Source organism: Amphiura filiformis, chromosome 15 (assembly GCF_039555335.1).
Source record: "Amphiura filiformis chromosome 15, Afil_fr2py, whole genome shotgun sequence".
In the NCBI taxonomy this organism is placed as follows: Eukaryota; Metazoa; Echinodermata; class Ophiuroidea; order Amphilepidida; family Amphiuridae; genus Amphiura; species Amphiura filiformis.
Window position 1 is genome coordinate 56,728,170 of NC_092642.1, and position 23,766 is coordinate 56,751,935.

The following is a 23,766-nucleotide window of genomic DNA, read 5'->3' on the forward strand; positions in this document are numbered from 1 at the left end:
GGTGTGAACTAAAGTTCAAATACTGATCCGTGTGAGTAGGTTTGCGGTAAACTTGGATTTTCACAGATCCGTCTTGTTTCCGAGAGATGAGCGGATCGAGGAAAGCAAGTTGCCCGTCTTGCTCTTCCTCGCGCGTGAATTTGATATTAGGGTCCTGACTGTTTATGTGGTTCGTAAACTCCTCCACATGCGACGATTTAATTACGCAGAAGGTGTCATCCACATAACGATACCACGTGCACGCGGTTGGTGAGGAGCGGACGCTAAAGCAATGCGTTCAAAGTGTGCCATGTAAGGGTTCGATGCCAAAGGGCTGCCCATGGCACACCCATCTTTTTGCTGGTAATTTTGGCCCCTAAACACAAAATATGTTGTATTAAGGCAGAAGCTTAACAATTGGATAATATTGTCAACACTAAGGTTTTCAGCACTGTCTACTTGCCAACTGTTATCATTTTCCAGCAAATGTTTGATCACATTCAGGGTATCCTTGACTGGGATGGATGTAAACAGCGCAGTGACATCAAAGGATATCAGGGACTCATCCGCATGTACAACAAGATCCCTAACCCGATCAACAAAAGTCTGAGTGTTCTTTATATGATGCACTGTTTGGCCGATAAGAGGTGAAATTATGTCAGCGACAAATCGTGCTAATTCATATGTCACAGATCCTATGCTAGAAACGATAGGTCTCAAGGGAGCACCGGCTTTATGAACCTTGATCAAGCCATAAAATTTGGGTATATCACATACTGTAGGGTATAATTTCCAGTATGTTTTACTGTCAATCGCTCCACAGTCTTTAAGTTCTTTAAGTAATTTCACCAGTCTTGCCTGAAAAATCTGAGTTGGGTCTTTCTTCAGTTTAGAATACACATTGTCATCACTGAGTAGTGCAAGAGCTTTTTCTTCATAGACCGTTTTATCAATTACAACTGTGGCTCTACCCTTATCAGCAGGGATTATTTCGATGTTTTCATCCTTTCTCAGATTATTAATTGCTGATCGCTCACCGCGGGTTATATGACTAGCGGGGGGTTTGGCGGTTTTGACAATATTTACCACCCGGCTCTTAATTCAGCAGCAGTTTTATCGGGAGATCTTTACATGCCGATTCAGTCGCTACAATCACATCGTTAATGGGCAAATTGTCCGGACTTACCGCGAAATTTAGTCCCTTTTCTAACACTGACACTTCATCCGACGTTAGTTGTTTTGATGATAAGTTAACAACCCATTTATCTTTGCTGACAGTTCCAGATTTATTCACCTTTTTCGTCGAATTCTCGATGTTTTCCTTCTCAGCAACGAGCCGTTCAAACTTCCGAATTTGGCTCTTTTTCACCATTCGCTGGAGCATAAACTGAGCGTCGTGAGAACACTTTTATACAGAGCGGAGACGGTTGTCACTGATCCTGACGACAAATCGGAGGAGATAAGGCATGTGAAGGAGGTGCTACACGAGAGTGGCTACAAGGACTGGACATTGTTCAGGGCGCGCCCTAAACCAAAAAAGAACAAAATAAGGACAGCGACGAAGATAGCTGCAAAAAGGGCATCTTTGTCACCTTGCCATACGTGGAAGGCCTCTCGGAACGGTTACGCAGGGCTTTTAATTCTGCTGGTGTCAGCACATCCTTTAAACCACAGAATACCCTACGTAGGTCCCTTGTCTCCCCAAAGGACAAAACTGAACAAGAGAAACAATCTGGTGTTGTGTATAGCATCCCTTGCAAAGACTGTGACTCCTTATATATTGGTGAATCTGGACGCAAGCTCGAAAAAGAGGCTAACAGAACATAAATCCAAAGCGGCCAGTTCAAGTCAGCAATCAAGGAACATATTGACAGGAGCAAAGGGCACCAGATTGACTGGGAAAACGTTAAAGTGTTAGAGAGGGAGTCTAAGGACTTCCCTCGTAGGGTCTTGGAAGCCATCCATATTAGAACTAAAAGACCCAGACTGAACCGTGACAAAGGGTTGGACATCGACCCCGTCTGGGACAACCTCCTGACCCCCCGGAACCAAGGGGGCGGCACAACATCTTCAAGTTTGACGTCATCAACATCTGTGACGCGCATCGGAGGTGTCCTAGTACTACATCACTAGCAACAACAATCTTCAGAGCAATAACATCCGCTGAAGACGCCCGGTTGACCCGTGAAAGCGCTCAGTGAGTGTACTAAAATTGAGTAGCGTAGAAGTCTAAAATTGCTTCCTATTTACGTTTATAAACAGTTTGATCATAAATGTTTGACAAACGTTTGTGGTCGGCAATTGTTTGACAAACGTTTTATTATTATGTATATTAAATGAATTAAATAAATGTTTGGCAAACAATTAAAAAATCCATTTTGAAACAAAAAACACATTTTTACCAAAAATCACATATTTTTTACCAAAATTCTCATTTTTGTACAAAAATTTAATTTTTGGGAAAAAATGTGATTTTTGGAAAAAAATGTGATTTTAGGAAAAATGTGATTTTGGAAAAAATTACTTTTTGGGAAAAATGTGATTTTTGGAAAAAATATGTGATTTTTGTATAAAAATGTGATTTTTAATCTAAAAATGTGCTTTTGTTTTGAAATGTTTATTTGATGAAAATTGACAAACATCAATCTGATGATTTTATGGAAAAACATTAACAAGACGTATTTATTAATTGTTTGCCAAACATTTATTTAATTCATTTAATATACATCGCTACTAAAACGTTTGTCAAACAATTGTCAATCACAAACGTTTGTCAAACATTTATAATCAAACGGTTTATAAACGGATAAGGAGCCAAACATTTGTCAAACATTTTCGTAAACGTTTGGCAAACGTTTGTGATCACTAAATGTTTGTCAAACGTTTGGCGAAAACGGCTATGTATAGTATATAAAAGTAAATTAGACTTGATCATCCATCTGTGTGGACAAAGTTTGGAGAAAATTCCCCCCAAAGTTTCCATAATTTCAGGGTTAGGACCAACCTTAAGGGATCTAGAATGAGCGTTTATGGCGTTTCGACAGTATTTTTTGTGGGACATGAGAGCACCTCAGACGTATCAAATTGCATTCTGAATCTGAAGCATGTCTTTCTGATATCAAATAATTTTCATTTTTGAAATTCACGATATAATACAAATTTTATGACAAATTATTAAAATTTGATATTTTTCAGATTTTGATATATAACAGTCCTCGAAGTAAATTATATAAATCTAATGACATATTCTTAAAGTGTATGTAGCAGGGAGGAAAAGCCCGACGGTCAATTGAAAATTTTGACCTTTCATATTGAAGATATGGATTTTTTCCCAAAAGACCTAATTTTTTTGGTGTTTTGGGAAAAAAATCCATATCTTCAATACTAAAGGTCAAAATTTTCAATTGATCGTCGGCTTTTCATCCCACCTACATACACTTTAAGTATAAATCATCAGATTTATAAAGTTTACTTCAAGTACTGTTAAATATCAAAAATATAAATTTTAATGATTTGCCATAAAATGTGTATTAAATTGCTAATTTCAAAAATCAAAATTATTTGATATCAGAATGACATTCTTCGTATTCAGAATGCAATTCGATATGTCTGATTTGCTCTAATGTCCCACAATAAATACTGTCCAAACGTTCATACCCCAGCCCTTAATAAAGGTACGAACATGAATTTATGATTGATGTCTAACTCTCTTTATTTTGTACAGGATTTTTGTCTTAGACACTTTGAATTTCTCATTTTGGACAAGTTCGGATATTGAGCCATACCTGGTGCATTATAAAGGCAAGGAGCACCGTGGGTACTGGGCACTGTGCGCAGTCATCAATAGAGCACTAGATGTAAGTCAATCTCTAAAGATAAAAGATAAATCTCCTTGTTGGGTTTTGAATATTATACTCCATGATTGAAATATCTGTATATCTGTTTACATTTTCTAAAAAATGAAGAAGAAAAATATTGCTGCCGTTGCTCTTATTTTGCGACCCCTATGTCCCACACACCAACCAACAAAATAAACATTAAGCATGACAATATGTATAGTGGAACATGCAACTACGAACTTTGGTGCAAGCGATTGGCAGATCCAAGCCCATTTTTAGGCACTAAAGAACTGGCAGAAGATGCAGTTATGCATACTTGAGACTAAATGTCATTTATCACATTATTACAGTTTGTCCACTCTGAAGTACAAAGTGACAACGCGCACATATAATGCGCATAAACAGTGCGCAATTATGCGTCTCTGCTGCATGTATGCGTGCCTTAAAAGTCGGCACAATGTGTGCGTCCGCGTCAGTACTTTGTACTTCAGAGTAGCCTGACTGTAGTATTTGCATATCTATTTAAGCTTCAACTTTATATAAATTCAACATCCAATTTTACAATGTACTTCTGATAATATTTATTTCAATGGAAGCATTTCTTGCAGCAATACATAATAATAATAATAATAATAATAATAACAAGAATTTATATAGCGCATAAAGCATGGCATCAATGCGCTTTACACATTAAAATCTAAATGACATTAACAACATCTTATAACTTACAAATTACATATAAGCACATTCATACATTAAAAAGCATACAGCAAACCTGCAAAAGCAAAATATCAAATGAACACAAGCTAAAAAGACCCTATTATACAACTACATATCATACAAGGTAAAATTGACAAAATAGTATAAGCAATCAATGTCAGATAAAAACAGTGTAAAATTCCGATGAGCAAATGTACAGAAACGGAACATGAGAACGCTCAGTTGTTAAATGCTTCGTTAAAAAGGTGTGTTTTTAAACACGATTTGAATTGAGTTGTTGTCTGCGAATTGCGAATGTCAAGGGGAAGCCGGTTCCAAAGTCTTGGTGCAGCCACTGAGAAACTCCTGCCGTATGTCTTGGATTTCACGGGAGCTTCCTGAAGTAGGTATTGTGAGGCAGATCTGAGAGTCCAAGATGGCTGATATGATTTTATAAGTTCCAAAATGTAAACAGGGGTCTCGCCGTTCAATGCTTTGTATGTTAAAAGCATGAGCTTGAAAACGATCGCAGCCAGTGTAATTGAATCATTACAGGTGTAATATGATCGTGCTTTCTGCTTAAGGTGACAACTCTAGCGGCGGTGTTTTGGATTCTTTGCAGTTTATTGAGTTCTTTGTCAGGGAGTCCATATAGGATGCTATTGCAATTATCAATCCTGGATGTGACAAGCGAGTGAATGAGTTTCTCGGTGTTCTCCATATATTTCAACTGCACTACATCCCCAAATTTAAGGATACATACAGCCTGACCAGCGACCTTCGTAATACTAGCACAACACTCTAAACACACAACGCTGCAGAAGAGCGGAAGATATAAATCTATAGGATTATATCTTATTTATTATATAAATGACCGGGAGGTTTTATGTTCAGCAAGAAGATTTTGGTTAGCTGAGCGCAAGCCTGTATGTGATGTATGATGGTGCAGATCCATTAACAGCGCAATATGTGAGAAGAAGAAGCGGCTTATTTTGCAGTCTCAAATGAACTTGCAGCCAATGTAAATCAGATAAACTTGGGATTATGTGACTGGATTTTTATTTTTCGACCTTGTGATACATTCATATCTTTTCACAGGAGTGTCGTAGGGTAGTGATTGAGGTGTCAAAATGCGCAGCACAATCCCCCGCATGCGATTATTTAGCAAACGTACAAAATTTGTCGCTAGATTTTAATAGTGGGTAAATTTCCTAACCATAAAGAAACTTTTTTTGCGTAGTGTATATAGGAGTATATGGTATACGCTATTTGGTATTCACTAAACACTATACGGGAACGGCGAGTCACAAAGGGTAGCACACGCACCCTACGCTGTCTTTTGCCACCGATCAAATGGACACTTCGGTCGAAGAAGATTTGGCTCTACTCCTACTAGCCGAGGCTGAGGAGGCACATGGACAAAAAAAAAGAAAGAACGGAATGGGTACGACAGCACTTCAGAATGCGACCCCTGTTGGAGGAGGTCCACAGAACGTTTCAGAGCCTGATAGAGGCCTGATTTTGCCACACATCAGTCCCATTGGATCAAACTGGATGGAACTGATATCAGGAGACGAGAAGCTTGTTTTGACAATCAGGTGATGAGTAAAACAAATATCAATTAATGGTTTTATTGGTACAAAAATGGTACGTTATCTCAGTTCGGAAAGGATAAGATTGCTTGGATGCATTACAGGTAGGAGGAACAAAGACTATGCACAGGATAGGTAGTTGTCGGTTGCGATGATGCGGACGATGGTGTACTGGGTGGGCTTGACGTTAGCGTTGATGTTGACCATGGTGCTGGGGTCCTGGGGCGTTGACTGTCATTCAAGCTTTTAGCTTCAGAACGTTTGAGAGAGCTTCAGAACGTTTGAGAGAGCTTCAGAACGTTTGAGAGAACTTAGAACAGCCATCTGGAAGTCCAAAAAACAATCATCTGTCAATTTATCAACCTGCGGCACTATTGACTTAAAGAACTTGAGTCAAGGGCATTTCTGTATTTCTTCCATATATACATTGGGTCATAAATCTGTACAATCCAGCTCGTCCGTTGTCATGTGCATCATCGGCTGCCTTCATTTTTAAAACCCTACTTTTTGAACTAGGTTTCTGGGGAATGAGTTTGAATGACGTTGATGGAGCTGGGCTTTCCTCATGATCATCATTGATGTCACAAATGCCTGACTTATATCTATGGCCTGTTCCAATATCCCGCTACCGGTAGAAGTCTTGTCACCTTCAGAATCGTCACGCAGATGGTCGTCATTCTCCTCTAGATTAGATGTAGTGTTCCATTTCTCTTTGACGGCCTTCACATGTTTCGAATTTCCATGGCTTGTCATTACTTTGGCCGAACAGGACGGTATACGCCCGGGGTATACGCTGCACTAAAATCAAACATGCATAATTCCCATTACACTACACTACACCAAACTACACTACACTACATTATACACAGGTATACAGCCTTTTCGAATAGTGCCCTCTTACGTGACCCAGTATTATGAAATTACCTTGTTCGATTTAAGCTATCCCTGTGCTCTGCAAAACGTGCACCATATACCCGAATAGTATAATCCTGTGTGAACTCTACCCACCTTTGCACCTTTGGACCTGAGAGCACATCAGACACACCAAATTGCATTCTGAATACGAGGAATGTCCCGATGATTAAATTTGACATTGGGTGACGATACAAACATTATGTTAAAACAATTTATTTATGTCTTATTTACTAACCTGCGTTATCTTTTTCAGCAATTATTCTGATCAACTGATTTTGCTTCTACAAAGATGCAACCGCTTCTTCAACTAATGGTTTGGCAGTGGCACAGTTGTCTTGTTCCAGAGACTTATCTGCCCTCTCTAATTTCTCTAGAGCTCCTGCATTGAATTCAAATTGCGATTTAATGCCTTTGAAACTAAAAGTGAGCTCTGACACTCTCTTATAGCTGTAATCATCGTCCGAAATAAGCCCTATGATCGCAGTGCAATTTGCATCCCAAAATTTGTCTGTTGCGATACAACTTTAAAAGTGTGGTGCAAAATTATGATACCACATTTTAATGTATTTGTGTTGATTGTCCGAAACTGCACTTATTATTATTCTGCGTCAGATGAAATTGCACCACAACTTTCCAAATGGGGTGCAAAAGTGCACCCCAAGGTAAAAAATTAATTCAAAGACTGGCTGTAATACTTGCTTATGCGTGTTTTGTTGATTCTTGTCCATCTCCTGTCGCAAACTATTGAGCAAAGAATCCAAATACCCTTTAAAATCTAAAAGGGCCTCTTTGATAGTATATCTCCGACAAGCTCGAGAGATACTGGCGTGTCTTTAGCAAACTTATTAGGAACATGTGAACTTGAATTTCCACTTTTTTTTTCAGACATCATGAACTACGACTATATAAAACAAACTGTCTACTCTGCTTGTGGTGAATTCGGTCAGTGAACACGCTTGTCCACCAGCATCACAGCCCTCGCTAGTGTGCTTTCACATATTCAAATAACCCGCTCACACTTGACCAATCAAAATACATTATACAAAATACATTATACATTGTATTCCAGCTTCTGCAAGAGTTGAGATTCAGTTGAAATCCATGCACCCCTATTGAAGGCATGACCTTAATCTTCCACACAGGGAGTGTGGGTTTTGAATGGGGTTACCTGAATGGGTGACTTTATTTGAAATCTAGACTTTCCATATGGGGTGTATGGTTTTAAACTGGAATGGCCCTTTGGATGATGAATTCCCTTTATGTGACGTGACATTTGCTCACTCGATTTGTTTGAAGTGGCTTTCACAATCGTTTCCTTTAAGGTAATACACTATTTTAAAGTGTTGCGATTTGGTAGTTCACAACATCTTGCGAATGGTAATGAGCTTTGGCAAAATTGCATTGCTCATTTCCTTGCGGCGTGTAGAAGAATTCAAATATCACGAAATAATTTTGTAGGTCCTGTGGTTCTTGAGTTATGTTGTAAAGAGGGCTGAAACAACAACACTTTTGTAAAATGTACATAACTCATTAACAACAATAAATTAAGCAAGTTTTCAAATTATATAATTTGTAGAATGAACTTTTGCAAAACATCAAGGTATTATTTGTCAATAATTTATTGATCTAGAGAATGAAAATCGATTTTTTTGGTTGTTCGACCAACAACACCTCGTCTACCCTTAATATCTTAATTATCTTTAATAGTGTTTCCATACTTTCCATATAGGCCATGATGCTTGTAAATTTTGTAATACTATTTTTTTTAGCCTGTACGCATAAAAATGTGACACCTAGGGTCCATTTCACTAAACTTTTAACCCTTTGCAACTCAAGTAACCATTCCTAAAGTTACGAATACCTAATACTACACGTAACGTTGCGAAGGGTCCCTGTAGTAAATCCCTATTACTTACGAAGGGTACCGTTTGCAAGTAAGTTTAGTGAAATGGAACTTACGACTCGTACGTCACGAACGATTTCCAGACTTATAAATCCTCGTAAAGTTTAGTGAAATGGACCCCTGGCAGCTATTGCCCAAGCTCTTCAAACTGATGAATCTAAGAATTGCTGTGTTCATATACTTTGATATCAAAACATCCAAGCTGCTAAGCTTTTTTTTTAAAAACTTTTTAAAAGTCTTTGTAAAAGCCATTTAGCTAATCATTTTCACATCAATTGATAAATTTTGTGTACATTGTGAAAATTATACAATTTTTGTTCACCACATCAACACGACTTAATTTTCCCCGTACCAAGAACACTTCTGGTAGAAAAGAAAATACACGTGTTCATTAATGTGTATTTTGATATCAAAACATCCAAGCTGCTAAGCTTTTTAAGTCTTTAAAAAGGCCATTTAGCTAATCATTTTCTTATCAAAATGATAAATTTTGCGTACATTATGAAAATGATACAAACTTGTGTTCACCACATCAACACGACTTAATTTTTTTACGTACCAGGAACACTTAATCAAACCTTTCATCACATCGTCTGCCAGATGTTTTGCACCTGTCAGACCCTGGATAATTTGATGACAAAGGTCGGTAAAAGTGTTAAGTAGTACATAAAAACAATTCAAGATTATCACAATTCAAGATTATCAGAGGCCTGAGCATCACAGAGGCTGCAGTCTGTCCACTTAGAAGTACAAAACAAATCTGTCAGTGGCATTGGGGGTCGATGCTTTGCGTCACATGCATTGCGTGTTAAAAAAATGTGACAAATACAAATCGCACAGCAGGTGGCGCGCCATTCGCGCCAAAGAAGCATTTACACACGCATTACACTGAAATAATTATTCTCCAGTTTCCGAGGTCTATTAATTTGTACTTCTATGTGGACAGACTGTAGAGCTGCCGCTAACTGCATTCGATGGTATACTCTCATCCGAATAACACCTGCATGTGTGTATGCAATGTGACCTGAGAGAGAGAGATAGGTCCGTATGCACAAAAGAGTTAGACCGGGTCTAAAGTTAGACCTGGTCTAAGCAGAATTTAGTTCAACCAGGAATGGACCTTTACTCTTATTTCCTTCCTAAAGTAGCTAGCAAATTTTAAAGATTTAAATGCAAAGTTCAAAAATAATACAAAAGAACTTAAGAAAATGTAAAGGAAAATGTCCTTTCTCCTGGTATTAAATTCCACTTAGACCAGGTCTAACTTTAGACCCAGTCTAACTCTTTTGTGCATACGGACCATAGAGTATAATTCTCATGACGTTTTGTCAAATTTCCATCCTAACTGTCTGATTTACAATTTGTCTGATTGTAACCCAATTTAAAACTTTATTTTCAACAGGAGGGTATTCCAATAACGTCACCAAGTTACTATGCCAGTATGACGTTAGAGCAACTCCAGTACGTGTTTCGTTCATACACTAGCACACCTATTCCTCTGCTAGAGCAGAGGCTCAAACATCTACACGAGGCTGGAAAAGTACTCCAAGAGGTAGGTGGCTCATTGGACTGATCCATTTGAAAGCCATACTCCCCCTGTGGAAGATTTATGGAAAGTTTTGCACAAAGGGGGTAGGATTTTCAAATGGAATTGGCTAAGGTTAATTATTTTATAACCCATATTCCCTCTGTAATATGGCTTTACCTATAACTTCCACAACTGGAGTGAGTATTTCAAACGGAAGCTACCCAATTGTGTATTCTATTTGAAAGCCATACTCCCTTTGTAGAAGACTTCAGGCAAATCTTCCACAGGGGGAGTGGGGATTTCAAATGGGATAGTCCATTTGTAGTACTGAATAGTTTCAAATCTTTGGTGAGTTTTTTTATATTTTTGCACCTTTTGTGGTTAGCATCCGCTGAATGAAAATTAGTATTTTATTTGCGCTTTCATTATACAGGGTAGCTCCTTCAGTGACAAAGCACTGCTATTCTAGGGGGCCCTGTAACAGAGTATAACTTAAGAATATAAACAAAAGTATATAGAATGGAATAACATTTAGTACATTGTACATAATGAAATTGGTTAAAATATACAATTACAAAATAATAATATGATTACATAATGATCAGTCACCCTGAATATAGTTTTTAAATTGACCTTTTTTTTCTAAATAGACATTGAATCAAAGTTTGAACGAGTATCAATGTCAATTGAGTTATTCCAAAGATTAGTTGCTCTGACATGAAAAGTTCTTAAACCAGAGTTGCTCTTGTAATGAGGAACAAGAAGTGAATTAGAAGAATTTCCTCTTGTACTATAGCAATGAATAGAATGGGTAAAGCTGAATCTAGAACAAAGATAGTACCATTAAGGTGGTACACCCTTTGATAAATTTGTGACTATTTTTGCATTTTTCTCAAAAAATGATAACACACTGGTAACAAAAGTTATCTATATTATAGGGGCAAGGAAACCAGTTAATACACTGGAATTTCAGTGACTCAAAACAAGAGGTATGTTATTTATGATAAGAAAAGAGGTACCACTGGAATGTACCTCATTCATTCATTCATTCATTTATTATTTTTCACTCAACAAATTACAAAAAGCTAGAATACATACAAAATCATAATATAAGTGAGAGTGAAGGAATCACAGGAAAGGCCAAGGAGAGGCCTGAAAATCTGTGATCCCTTGATTGGTTAATTCATCATTTGACATGGCAGCAGACTGTCACTTCAATGAAGTAACAGTAAGCTGTCATATCTTGATATGAATTAACCTAAATACATTAAAAAAAAAAACAGTTAACAATAGTAAATAAGAAAATGCACAACACAAATAAGTAATATAAAATATAAATATCCAATGTGGTCATATAAACCAGATACAATAGGAGTTAATAGTAACTTTGCATAAGATTTCTTAACATATATAATGAACCACTTATATACATAACTTTTGTTACCAGTTTGTAGTTATTTTTTGAGAAAAATGAAAAATTAGTCACAAAATTTATCAGGGGGTGTAGTACCACCTTAATATATCCCACTATAGTTTCAACTCAGCCTAACTCAATTTGTTAGCATGATCAAGCAAATCGACTGCTCAATGCCAGAAGTGGATAATGCAATAGCTGCCATGTGTAGATGAGTACAATATACTGTGTGTAAATTGCCAAATGTTCACAGGGCAGCTATTATACTTACCCACTTCTGGCACTGAGCAGTCGAAATCTGTGGATCCTATAATTGAAGACAGCCAATTAACAAAGACTAGTTTGCGTCTGACGTCAGGGCAAAGGCAGGGTGTGATTGGTTGCTGACCTGCGCAGTACGGCATTTAAAAGGGGACATATCTGACAGTGAAAACTAACATTTTGTCGGAAAAAAATAAAAATCTTTTTTTATGTTACAATAATGCTTTAATATTGTGTTTTACATTGGTAGAAATTTCGCGGTTCATTTGTGAACTGCATAATCCAGTGCAATGGAAGTGCCAGTGAGCTGCTGAAACTGATTACTGAAAACTTCTCATCATATAGGGATACAGCTACTTATCAAAATCAAACTGGTAAGACCTATTGTGACCTGCTCCCACAAAATGAGCATCAAATCACCAGGGCACCATAGAAGATACAATTCATTAACCTAACACCCATAAAGACCACAAAATACCATGATGAAAACCACTGCGCATGCATGAATCCCAGGATCTGCGATGATGCAATCACCCTAAGTGGTGTATGCTCACGGAATGGTTACCCGTGTGGCTAACGGTCGGAGATTGTGTGCTTGGCTTGCGGGGGGTCTAAGGTTCGAATCCCTGGGTGCCAAGTGATTTTTCTTCACCTTCTCTCCTTTTTCGTTTCTTCATTAACTTCCGATAGCAAAAAGCGTGTTAGGGTTAGATAACATGAATTTTATATATGCTCACGGAATCGCTGCCCGGGACAGCGTTACCGGTGTGGCTACCGGTTGGTGATCGTGTGCTTGGTATGCGGTGGGTCTAAGCAGGGATGCAAATTGTGCGGGAGCGGGGAGCACCGCTCCTAGGAAATGAGAGTCAAAATTGAGGAAATAATGCCATGGGAAGAAAAAAGAAAGAGAGGAAAAAGGAGGAGAGAGAGAAGAAAAGAAAAGAGACGAAGAAGAGGGAAATGAGGAAAGAAAATGAAGAAGAGTGAGGTACAAGATAAAAGGGGAGGGCTGTGAGGAAGTGAAGCTACTGAATGGAAGAGAGGAAATCTTTAAAGACACTGATTGTGCAAAATTGGGAAGAATTCACACTATTGTTACAAGAAATAAGAGCAAAAAAGAGGAAGGTGTTGGTGTTAGAATATGGAAATGCGATATATATGAGGAAATTTACAATTCATCACCATAGGAGGTATTCAATGTAATTTAACAGGAAAAAAAGAAGTTGGATGAAGACAGGTGGAAACAGGGCTCATATCTGAGGAAATTTAGAGAGCGGCAATCATATCTGAGGAAATTTAGAGAGAGGCAGCAATGAGGATTTTATGGGAACAAAAGTCATGAAGGAATTCAGTGTATCAATATTAATGCCACTGAGAAGAGGACAATCTGGAAAATATTGAGGAAATTAAAAAAAACATAAAACAAGTTGTGCTCCTCTGACAAAAAATGAAAGAGGAATGGGGTAGAGGAAAATAAAAGGGAAAAGGAGCCACTGTCCGACCAAAATTGACCCCAAACTAGTGTAAAATACCAAATTTTACATTGTCATTGTAAAGCCTTTTTTGGAAGCTCGAAGACCTAACATATGTCGCTAATAACATACACGCTATGTTAACATTCTCATCTTTTGAACTGCAGAATAAAGCTATTTTATGCATGGTATGATTGAGGAAATCTTGAGCCTAAAAAATTTGCTCCTGAGGAAGAAATCACAATTTGCACCCTGGTAAGGTTAGAATCCTGGGGGTGCCAGCCTGCCAGGTGACTTCTTTTTTCACCTTCTCTCCTTTTTTGTTTCTTCATTAACTTCCGATAGCAAAAAGCAGGGTTGGGTGTTAGGGTTAAACATGACAAACTTCAATAGAAAACAAAAGAAATTCTGGAGGAAATATTGCTTTTTGAAGACCAAATAAGGAACCATACATCCTAACATATGTTTGGTATGATTTTAAAGGGTATAAGATTAGGATTTCAAATCTGAAATATCTCAAAGTTATTTTGTCAACTTTATGCTCATTTTGTGAAAGCAGGTTACATAATGTTTATACTTGATTGGTCCATGGGAAATCCACCGATCAAATCAATGTCAAAAATAACACAAGCTAGCCTATTGAAAGCCTATGAAAGCAGTAAAAGGTACAAGAATGGTTAAGGGTCATGTTGGAGCAGTGCAACAAGGTTTGGAAGTGCCCATCTCTTTTTCTCTTGACAGTTGTGCCAGACTCTCCTGTATTACCTGTTGTGGGGGGGGGGGGCACAGGTCTCGATTCCCCCGACTGTTCACAAATTTTTGGTTCATTTTGCTCGCCATAATAGGTAAATCTTGAATTCCCCTTACCTTAGTGCATTCCCCTGACTGATCAAAAAGTGGAGGGGGTTGCGGCCCCTCCCCCCTATGCGCATGCCACTGGCCATTCCACCAGCGCAACTAATATGTTTGCACACATGTCTTGATATTTTCATTCCCTGTATCTTAATTCGATTGTTACTCAGAGATTTTTTATGGCTTCCAAAAATGTCTTTGTTACAGTATCGTTTTACAAGAGAGCACAGATCTTGATAGCAGATATATGGGCGTGCTTTGAAGGTCAAAGCTACGGCAGCTTTACCGATATCAACACACTCACCATGTTTGCCGATTACAGGTGAGGTAATAGAAAAATAGCTGCCCTGATGTAAATTTTACAAACAGTTGTGATGCATCATAAGTCCCAAATGCATCATAACTCTTCTATAGATTTTTAGAGTTACGATGGGTAGGCTTTTCCAGTTGAAATCCATACACCCCCTGTGGAAGATGTGACCTTAATCTCCCACACAGGGAGTGTAGATTACAAAAGGGAGTTCAGGTTACCCATTCAGGTAACCCCATTTTGAAATTCACACTCCCTATGTGGAAGATTAAGGTCATGTCTTCTATAGGAGGTGTATGGATTTGAACTTGAATAGCCATGCACCAATGGAAGACATGACCTTAATCTTCCACACAGGAAATTTTAAATGAAGTTACCCATTCAGGTAACCCCATTTGAAAGTCACACTCCCTGTGTGGGAGATTAAGGTTATGTCTTCTATTGAGGGTGTATGGATGTCAACTGGAATAGCCCATACACCAATGGAAGACACAAACTTAATCTCCCACACAGGAGTGTGAATTTTGAATGGAGTTACCATTCAGGTAACCCTGTTTGAAATTCACACTCCCTGCATGGAAGATTAAGGTCAATCATGTCTTCCATATGGGGTGTATGGATTTCAAGTGGAATAGCCAATTGCTACCTGTTAGTGAAATCAAGTCCTGGGGATCTTTAAAATTCAATAAGAATTTTTTTACAATTGTATGATAATTGTCCCTGGGCCAAACAAACATGTTTCCTCTTGTACCCAATATCTCACTATGTTTCAGTGCTGTATGGTGCAAAAACTGACTTAGGGGCCAATGGCTCTTAAATTTATAAATTTAAGTGCCCAGATTTTGCTCCCAAGTAAAAAAACTTAGACGCCAACTGAGTTAAACGATTAAAACTATCCTATACAGGGTTCACAGTTTGCTCTCAAATAACCGGGTCCCCTTTTTTATGCTGGACCCATTCAGATAACATTTAGTTGAAATTTGCAGGTCCCAAATTGATTTTTGTGGGTCCAAATTGTACTTATGTACAAAACTTCAGAAACACCCGGAAATGTATTTTCAGTACAGGCGCAAACGATAAATATGAAAGTATGCTGAATTCGGCACCCAAAATTTACCAAAGTTGAGTCAAATTACTGGGTAAAAGACGACTTGCCGCGATCGGCCGACTTTCTCATAAAGAACTACAATTACTACCTAATAACATGCACTACTTTAATCATCTAATTATTTGGTTATTTTGTTATATTTGCTCGGTTGAAATATACAAGTACCGCAAAAACGTGTTTTCGCGACGAGACGCGATGTCACGAGGAAACCCTGTTTTGTTGACATTTTTATTGTAACATAATATTTGCACGATCCGAAAAAAACCTCTTCCACAGTTCCCCTCGTATCGCTGATCAAATATCTGTGCATGAAATAGCGATGAGGTGTGTATCATGTTGCAGCGATTTTTGTAATTGTACGGTATGTAATTTATGAATGAAAAGTGAGCCGATTCAGCTGGGTTATCGCACAATGACGATCTATGATGATATTTTCTATTTCTTGGATGGGATTTTTTCCGGGTCCAAGCACAGCCTGCTGGACCCATTCAGGTTACATAATCTTACTTTTTGCGGGTCCAATGAGTTCAAAAAGCGTCCTGGACGCGAAAACGCGATAAACTGTGAACCCTGATCCTATATTGACTGAACGCACATTCAATTACACAATACTGATGACCGGGGGCTTCCCTGTCACAGTAGCTTGGCGCAGAGCCACATGTGTTGAATATTCATAGCTGCTGTACCCTATTACATCTACATTTCCATTGAACGGTACATACTCCGTACACAGCATGTAGAGTGTTTATGTTTTTCAGGATGTCCCCCATCGATTTGCCCTTTTCTTTCCATCACTGTCAAATAGTGATGAAGTGCCAAATAGCAGAGATCAATATGTTATGAAAATATTTTACCTGATAACCCCTATGTTGATATTGGCTAAATAAGCTGTGATTTCTCTTTAAAAAGGGGATGGGCATGTACAATAGTGCAGACCCTACAATATTAGTCCAAATGACGAATACTCTAATCCTAACTTTGATAGTTTGAATCCCATTGTTTTGATTGACTTGACCATTTATTCCAACAGAGTCCCACAAGTGCTGAACTATTTGAAGGCAATCACATACTCGGACAAATTGATGGAATTACTCAGGTCAGGAAGAGAGCTGACCCAGGGTGAAAGGTTAGAGGTCGAGATAAGAGGGTGCTCTATATGGACGGTAGAAGTGAGTTACCTCATTCTTGCGTACTTGCTATGTTATTTATTTGATGTTTCTTTAACCAGGGCAGTGGTGTAGCCAGGGGAGGGGCAGCTGCACCCCCCTGTGAGAAGTCTTGCCCCCTTTCTTGCCCCCCTGTGAGAGGCCTTTTTTTTGTAATTTTTAGCCCATTTTCAGTCAAAGTTTGCTCCCCTGGAAATTTGTTTTGACCCCCCCCTTGCCCCCCTCTGAAAAGTCCTGGCTACACCACTGAACCAGGGTTGCCCCTTCGGTGTCTGGTACTGATCTTCAAGGAGACCTTAAGAACTATAGCCTAGGTTATCACCGAGTGAATGAACCAATGGAAAGAAATTTTAGGGTAGTAAAAAAAATTCATACACAATTTCATAGAAGGCCATGAAATGAATTACATGAATGGTTTGTCAATTTCTGTTTCAGTTGATTCGCAAGGAACTTGAAGAACTAACAGCACAGGACTCAGCACCCAAGATGCTTCTTAACTCCATTATAATTGACTTCTATCTCTGGGACTTTGCTACTGAGAACTGGGATGATATTCAAGATATACCAATCCACAGGATAAGAACACAATTTTACTGAGACGTATTGGCGTATAGCAGGAATGGAACTTTGCAGCTGAATATGAGGCTATCATGCACTGGTCACCATAGACATATATATAAATAACTGAACCAATCATGGCATTGATCAATCGATAAAGTGTTTGATCATGGTGGGAGAGGTTGTGGGTTCAAACCCTGGTGGTGGATTAGTGTGCTCTTATGGAAAAATTGAGTTAGCTTGAAATTCCTCTGCAGTGTTCGATTTTCATTTATTTTTTTGTGTAGCAAAAACTGCTACTCACTTTCAGATTTGAGTAGCAATTCCAATATTGTGAGTAGCATTTTGCTATGCTAATCCAGGTAAATCGAACACTGTTCCTCTGGACAAGGAACTTACTGCTAATTGTCTCATTGTAACCCGTATGAAACTCGGGGAGCTGATCCTGGCTGCAATGGTCATATGTGACCCCTCGGCACAACTGAGCCCGGATGTCGCCAGTGCCACTATTGAGATATGCTCCATCGAACTTAACAATAAACAATAGGAAACAAAGGATTTATTGACTGTTTTATTGATTTTTCACTACTTAAATGTCAAGTACTATAGACATGATATACATCATTTTAAAGCTAATTTCAAGCGGAATATTTTGGTTGAATATCTCAAAAATGATGATTGGCGACTTCAGGGCTTAGTTGTGCCGAGGGGTCACATATGTGGAATGTCTAGGGTGTGCGCTTAGCTGCAAAGCCCTGTGATATTGTTTAATGGTTGTTGAATGATATTTAAAGTGTGCTGAAGCTTGTGGACTAATGTTTAGATGTTGTGCTTGTGCGTAGTGCACTGTAAATCACTACGCTTATTTTTAAAATTATTCCTAGCCAGCTGAAGGAATATGCAAATTTGGAGATTGATATATTTATAAAATGTGACATCATTTGAAATTGAATATATGAATACAAAGCCCACCCAAGTCCATACTTTGGCCAAATTGAGTTAGCATGGGAAATTGTTGCTTATACATAGGCCTATCATATGTGTAAAACTTGAACCCAAATCCACCCTCTACATGCATCTATTGAGCATGTGTCCACCACCGGGGGAAGGGGTATGTGTCCCCACCTTTTGGCAAAATGACCTATTTTTTGTTCTTTTCAGCCACTTTTTGACAATTCAGACCGATTGTCACCCCACATTTCAAGCTGGATTGGCGGTAATGCATGCATGCCCTACCGGTCACAAGATCCAAATGATGATAGACATAACATATATTACTCAGGATATTGAATAAGCCCAATCGGCATTGGAAATTTGCAATGCATTGTGGGACAGTTTTTGCAGTTTTGGGACACTTTGTCCTTTGACCTATCGGTAAAATTCAGAAAAATTTGGGTTTTGTGCGTACAAAATATAATTTAAAACGTGTTACTAGAATAAAAACAAACCCAAAAATTTGGTTATTGTATAAATTAATTATTTTATTATTTATAATGATAACATTATTAGAATAATAAATTAATTATTAATAATTACAGCAATTTTCCCGATATGTCAGAGGTCAAAGTGTCCCAAAACTGCTCTCAAAAACCGGAAGTTAGAATGGTGATTGGGCTTATTGTATTTATGCAATATCACACTATAATAGTGCCAGTATAAACTGAACAAAATTAGCTGAATTTACACTTGATTGCTTAGCAATTGCGATGCATCGCTTTTGAAAAACAATATGCAATACCGTAAAAACTCGATAGTTAGAATAATGTGCTTACTATCGAGCGCTTTTGAAAACATGAAATTGTACCAAAGTCCAGCGATTTACCAACTGAGCTAATGGGGGTAAGACACAAATTTGCAGGTTTACTTGTTCGTATATAACTATGTGTATCGATGATTTGCTCAAAACCCTTTACACCTATGTGCATGGGGCACTTCATGTTTGCATGTTTTAAAAGCTCTCGATAGTAAGCACATATGCTAACTTTCGAGTTTTTACGGTAGCTTGTGAAAAGCGATACATCGCTGGTTTTGCATCACTGTTGCTAATCATGGACAAAAGCAAACAACAAATTTCATTAACATATTTGAAATACCGCAAAGTAAGTATTTCAGACATCCACTGATGTTGATATTAATTATTGCTAGTTGAAGATCAAGAAAAGAAAATTTAGCAAATTATATATCCAGTTGACGGTAATGATTGGTCAATGCAGTAACATTCCTCGGGAGTATTTTTTAAAGTGATGGTTGTCAATCAGGTTGGGCTATATGATCTGGTTGAAATCCATACACCTCTATGGAAGACATGATCTTTAATCACCCACACAGGGGGAGGGGGTGTGTAGATTTGAAATGGAATCACCCATTCAGGAAACCTCATTTGAAATTCACACTCTCTGTGTAGAAAATTTGGGTCATGTCTTCTTTTGGGGGTGTATGGATTTCAACTGGAATAGCCCATTGGCACTCTGAAACAAGTTTAATTTGCTGTTTTGCAAAAGCGATCAATTATTTAACAGGGTTTTATGTTTCATGAAAATGTAAAATTGATTAGAAGTATTCCTTTGTGAAATGGGCTAATCCAGTTGAAATCCATACACCCCCTACAGAAAACATGATCCTAATCTCCCACACAGGGGGTGCAGATTTCAAATGGAGTCTTCCATTCAGGTAACACTATGTGAAATTCACACTCCCTGTGTGGAAGAGTAAGGTCATGTCATCCATAGGGGTGTGGATTTCAACTGGAATAGCCTGTTGATGTTCTGAAACAAGTAATGCATTCTATTTGCTTTCTACAAAAGCAATCAAGTATAAATTCAGCTTTCGGGTAACCCCATTTGAAATTCATACTCCCTGTGAGGAAGATTAATGTCATGTCTTCCATAGGGGGTGTATGGATTTCAAATGGAATAGCCCAATTACAGGGACTGTCTTTTAGAATTTGCAGGAGAGCACTAAATAGCTCTTCTGGAGCCTTCAAGGAAAGCTGTTTAGAGCATTTACAATAGAATGTATGGAGAGAATGGTCAACTAAGGAGAGCTAAAAATCACTCTCCTATATCAGATTTAAGGAGAGCAGTAGAGAGCAATAGCTCTCGTTCTCCTCAAAAGGCATTCCCTGCAATTAATACAAGTGTCAGATGCTAGTTTTGTCCCAATATTCACTTCAGTATTACCTTAATTACATCAGGGATATTGAGACAACATCCCTGATTACAAGTTGATTACATGTTCATTCATATGCAAGGTTTAATTATTTATTAAAGCCATTTTGTAACATGTTTATAAAAACAGATTAGTATTTCCTCTCTATAAAATGTTAGCTTTTACTGTCAGATATGTCCCTTTTAAATTTTGAGCTGAACAAGTGAGGTAAAATTATGTGTGTATAACCATCCTGCATGCTGTATACGTACTGTGTTATGAACATCGCATATGTGGTCAACTAATATTTCCATCATAATTATAAACCACATTATGATGACCGTTAATTCAAAATCTTGGATTTTCACAAAACTACAGCACCTAAAGTCTTGATTTTTGCAGGGTATCTTTGTTTACTAAAGTACTTTATAATCATGTAAAAACCAGAATTTAAAAATATTGAGGGCGTTCTCCTCAGCAAATGTTACAATATGGCTTTAACACAGTGGTCTCAGCACAAGTGCTATTTTCATTAAGAGCCCTGTTTTAACAAAACGGTAATCATGGTAATAAGATAAATTATAATTAACATTAACTTATATACTAGTAATAGTTATTTGGTAATATTTTGAAATCAGAAGGGAAAAAAGAAAGAAACAAGACCCCATTATTTTGGAAGTTTGTCTCAAAGCTCTGCTGTTAACAAGCGAATGCAGAATGTGAGTTTTTTGTTATTATTTTTATTTCTCAGATGGGTACTACACCCATGTCCAATTTTGTGCCTATTTTTGCATTTTTCTCAAAAATTATACCGCATTGGTGACAAGTAAGATATGTATATTATAGGGGCAAGGACTACAACTACTGCACTGGAAATCTTATTTCAGCACAGACAACAGTTGTGGAGTTACAGTCAAAAAATGAGGAAAACCAGTATTTGATCAATAAATCAATAACTACTTGCCTTGAGTTGCTGAATTTTCAGAGCAATAGTTGTAGTCCTTGCCCCTACAACATGCACATCTTAATTGTCACCAATGCACTATAATTTTTGAGAAAAATGCAAAAATAGGCACAAAATTGGCCAGGGGTGTAGTACCCCCTTAATGCTACACAAAATCTTGTGTTCTTTATTTTATGCTGTCGAAATATACCAATCTCCTTTTTTGGCACATTTATCCTTATAATATTTGGACATTATATTTGTCGACTGCAAATCATAACCTTTTGTCATGTTAAACTTAAATGGTAAACTTAAAAGAAAAATGATATGTAAAAGGTTTTTGACAATAATTCAGGCATAACTAACATGCACAAATTTTCTTATGTGCTTGGGAGCTTTGAGAAAAACTTTTCCAATTACTGGGCTCTAACTGACCAAAATTATCTGTATCATGGTAGACATAATTGGAAAATAGTAAATTATTTGTAAATGAATTATATTTTGTATATGAAAAGGATAATAAAGTAGTGTGCTACTGTGTAGCGGGAAATATTTGCAGGGTTTAATCTTTGCGCTTTTCACGGCTGTTTACGGTCGTACAGGCAGCCATAAAAATATTTATTACACATGTGAATATATTTTGAAACGCGAGTTAAACACCCACTAAACTAAGTGTCCAGAATTGATAAAATCATGAAAAATTAAGGAATCTAGAATGAGCGTTTATGGCGTTTCGACAGTATTTTTTGTGGGACATGAGAGCACCTCAGGCGTATCAAATTGCATTCTGAATCTGAAGCATGTCTTTTGAAATTCACGATATAATACAAATTTTATGACAAATTATTAAAATTTGATATTTTTCAAATTTTTGATATATAACAGTCCTCGAAATAAATTTTATAATATTCTTAAAGTGTATGTAGCTGGGAGGAAAAGCCGACGATCAATTGAAAATTTTGACCTTTTATATTGAAGCGGCAGAAAGTATGAAACCAGCATAAGGCCCCCTGAAAAGATTGGTTGCTAAATTGTACATAGACATATCATTTTTATACAGACAGAAAAAGAAAAAGGTACCAGTTATTTTCATCCTGGGTTTTCACCCCTGTATATATCCTAAACAAAGACAGGCAAATGTCATAACAGCTGTATCTTTTTTGGATTTAAGACCTCATTTGTTTGAAATAGGTCAAGAAATATTTCTACAGCGATCTAAAATCCCAAGGAAGATGCAAATTTGAAAGTTGCAGATTGATCTATTGAATGACTTATTGATTTGTACACAAGCATTCTCAAACAAGAAAACTACAGTTTGTCTACTCTGTAGAACAAAGTGGCAACGCGCACGTATACAGCGCATTAACAGTGCGTAGTGCTGCGTCTCTGCTGCAGGTATGCGTGCCTTCAAAGTCGGCACAATGTGTGCGTCCGCGTCAGTACTTTGTACTTCAGAGTAGACTGACTGTAGCGCTGTGCTTTCCATTGATTTGAACATTGAAGTGCTATTGATTTTGTTACTTCCTTGGGTTTTCGATCACCGTTTCTTTCATTTTATCAACCCGATTTTAACAAATGAGGTCTTAAATCAGAGCTAAAGAGTACAGGGAATTTTGACATGTGATGTGATCTTGCAAATCAGTTGGAAGTTGGATATTCTGATTTTCAGATATAGGCAAACAAAGACAATCATGAAAACTGAAAATTGAATATGCCCGACTTCAGACTGATTTCGCTTGATCACACCACATATTCGTCTTGTTTAGGATGTACAGGGGCGAACATAACTGATAACTTTATTCTTTTGCTCTCTGTAGATGGGATGACCGGTCAGTAAAAGTTCCTTTTCTTTTCTTTTTCTTTTTTCCCCCAAAAAGTGACCAGCATGCATGCGGATATGCCAACATTCATACATTCGCATTCAGGTCTACAACTCACTAAAGGCCAGGAGGCATGATCCGACACTTTTAAGGGATCTAAAATGAGCATTTATTGCATTTCGACAGTATTTTTTGTGGGACATGAGAGCACCTCAGACCTATCGAATTGCATTCTGAATCTGAAGCATGTCTTTCTGATA

General features: G+C 37.7%; 1 protein-coding gene across 4 annotated transcripts in view; it reads left to right on the forward strand.

The window, feature by feature from the left end:
• Positions 1-17,844, forward strand: part of LOC140171857 (queuosine 5'-phosphate N-glycosylase/hydrolase-like) — a 65,094-nt gene extending 47,250 nt beyond the window's left edge. For all 4 annotated transcript variants that reach the window (XM_072195188.1, XM_072195187.1, XM_072195189.1 and 1 more), the window contains 6 exons: positions 3,704-3,836; positions 10,330-10,479; positions 12,381-12,504; positions 14,662-14,776; positions 16,903-17,041; positions 17,474-17,844. In XM_072195188.1, coding sequence (XP_072051289.1) covers positions 3,704-3,836; positions 10,330-10,479; positions 12,381-12,504; positions 14,662-14,776; positions 16,903-17,041; positions 17,474-17,635 — 823 coding nt within the window. In that variant the 3' untranslated portion in view covers positions 17,636-17,844. The remainder of the gene's footprint in view (positions 1-3,703; positions 3,837-10,329; positions 10,480-12,380; positions 12,505-14,661; positions 14,777-16,902; positions 17,042-17,473) is intronic.
• Positions 17,845-23,766: the final 5,922 nt, after the last annotated feature.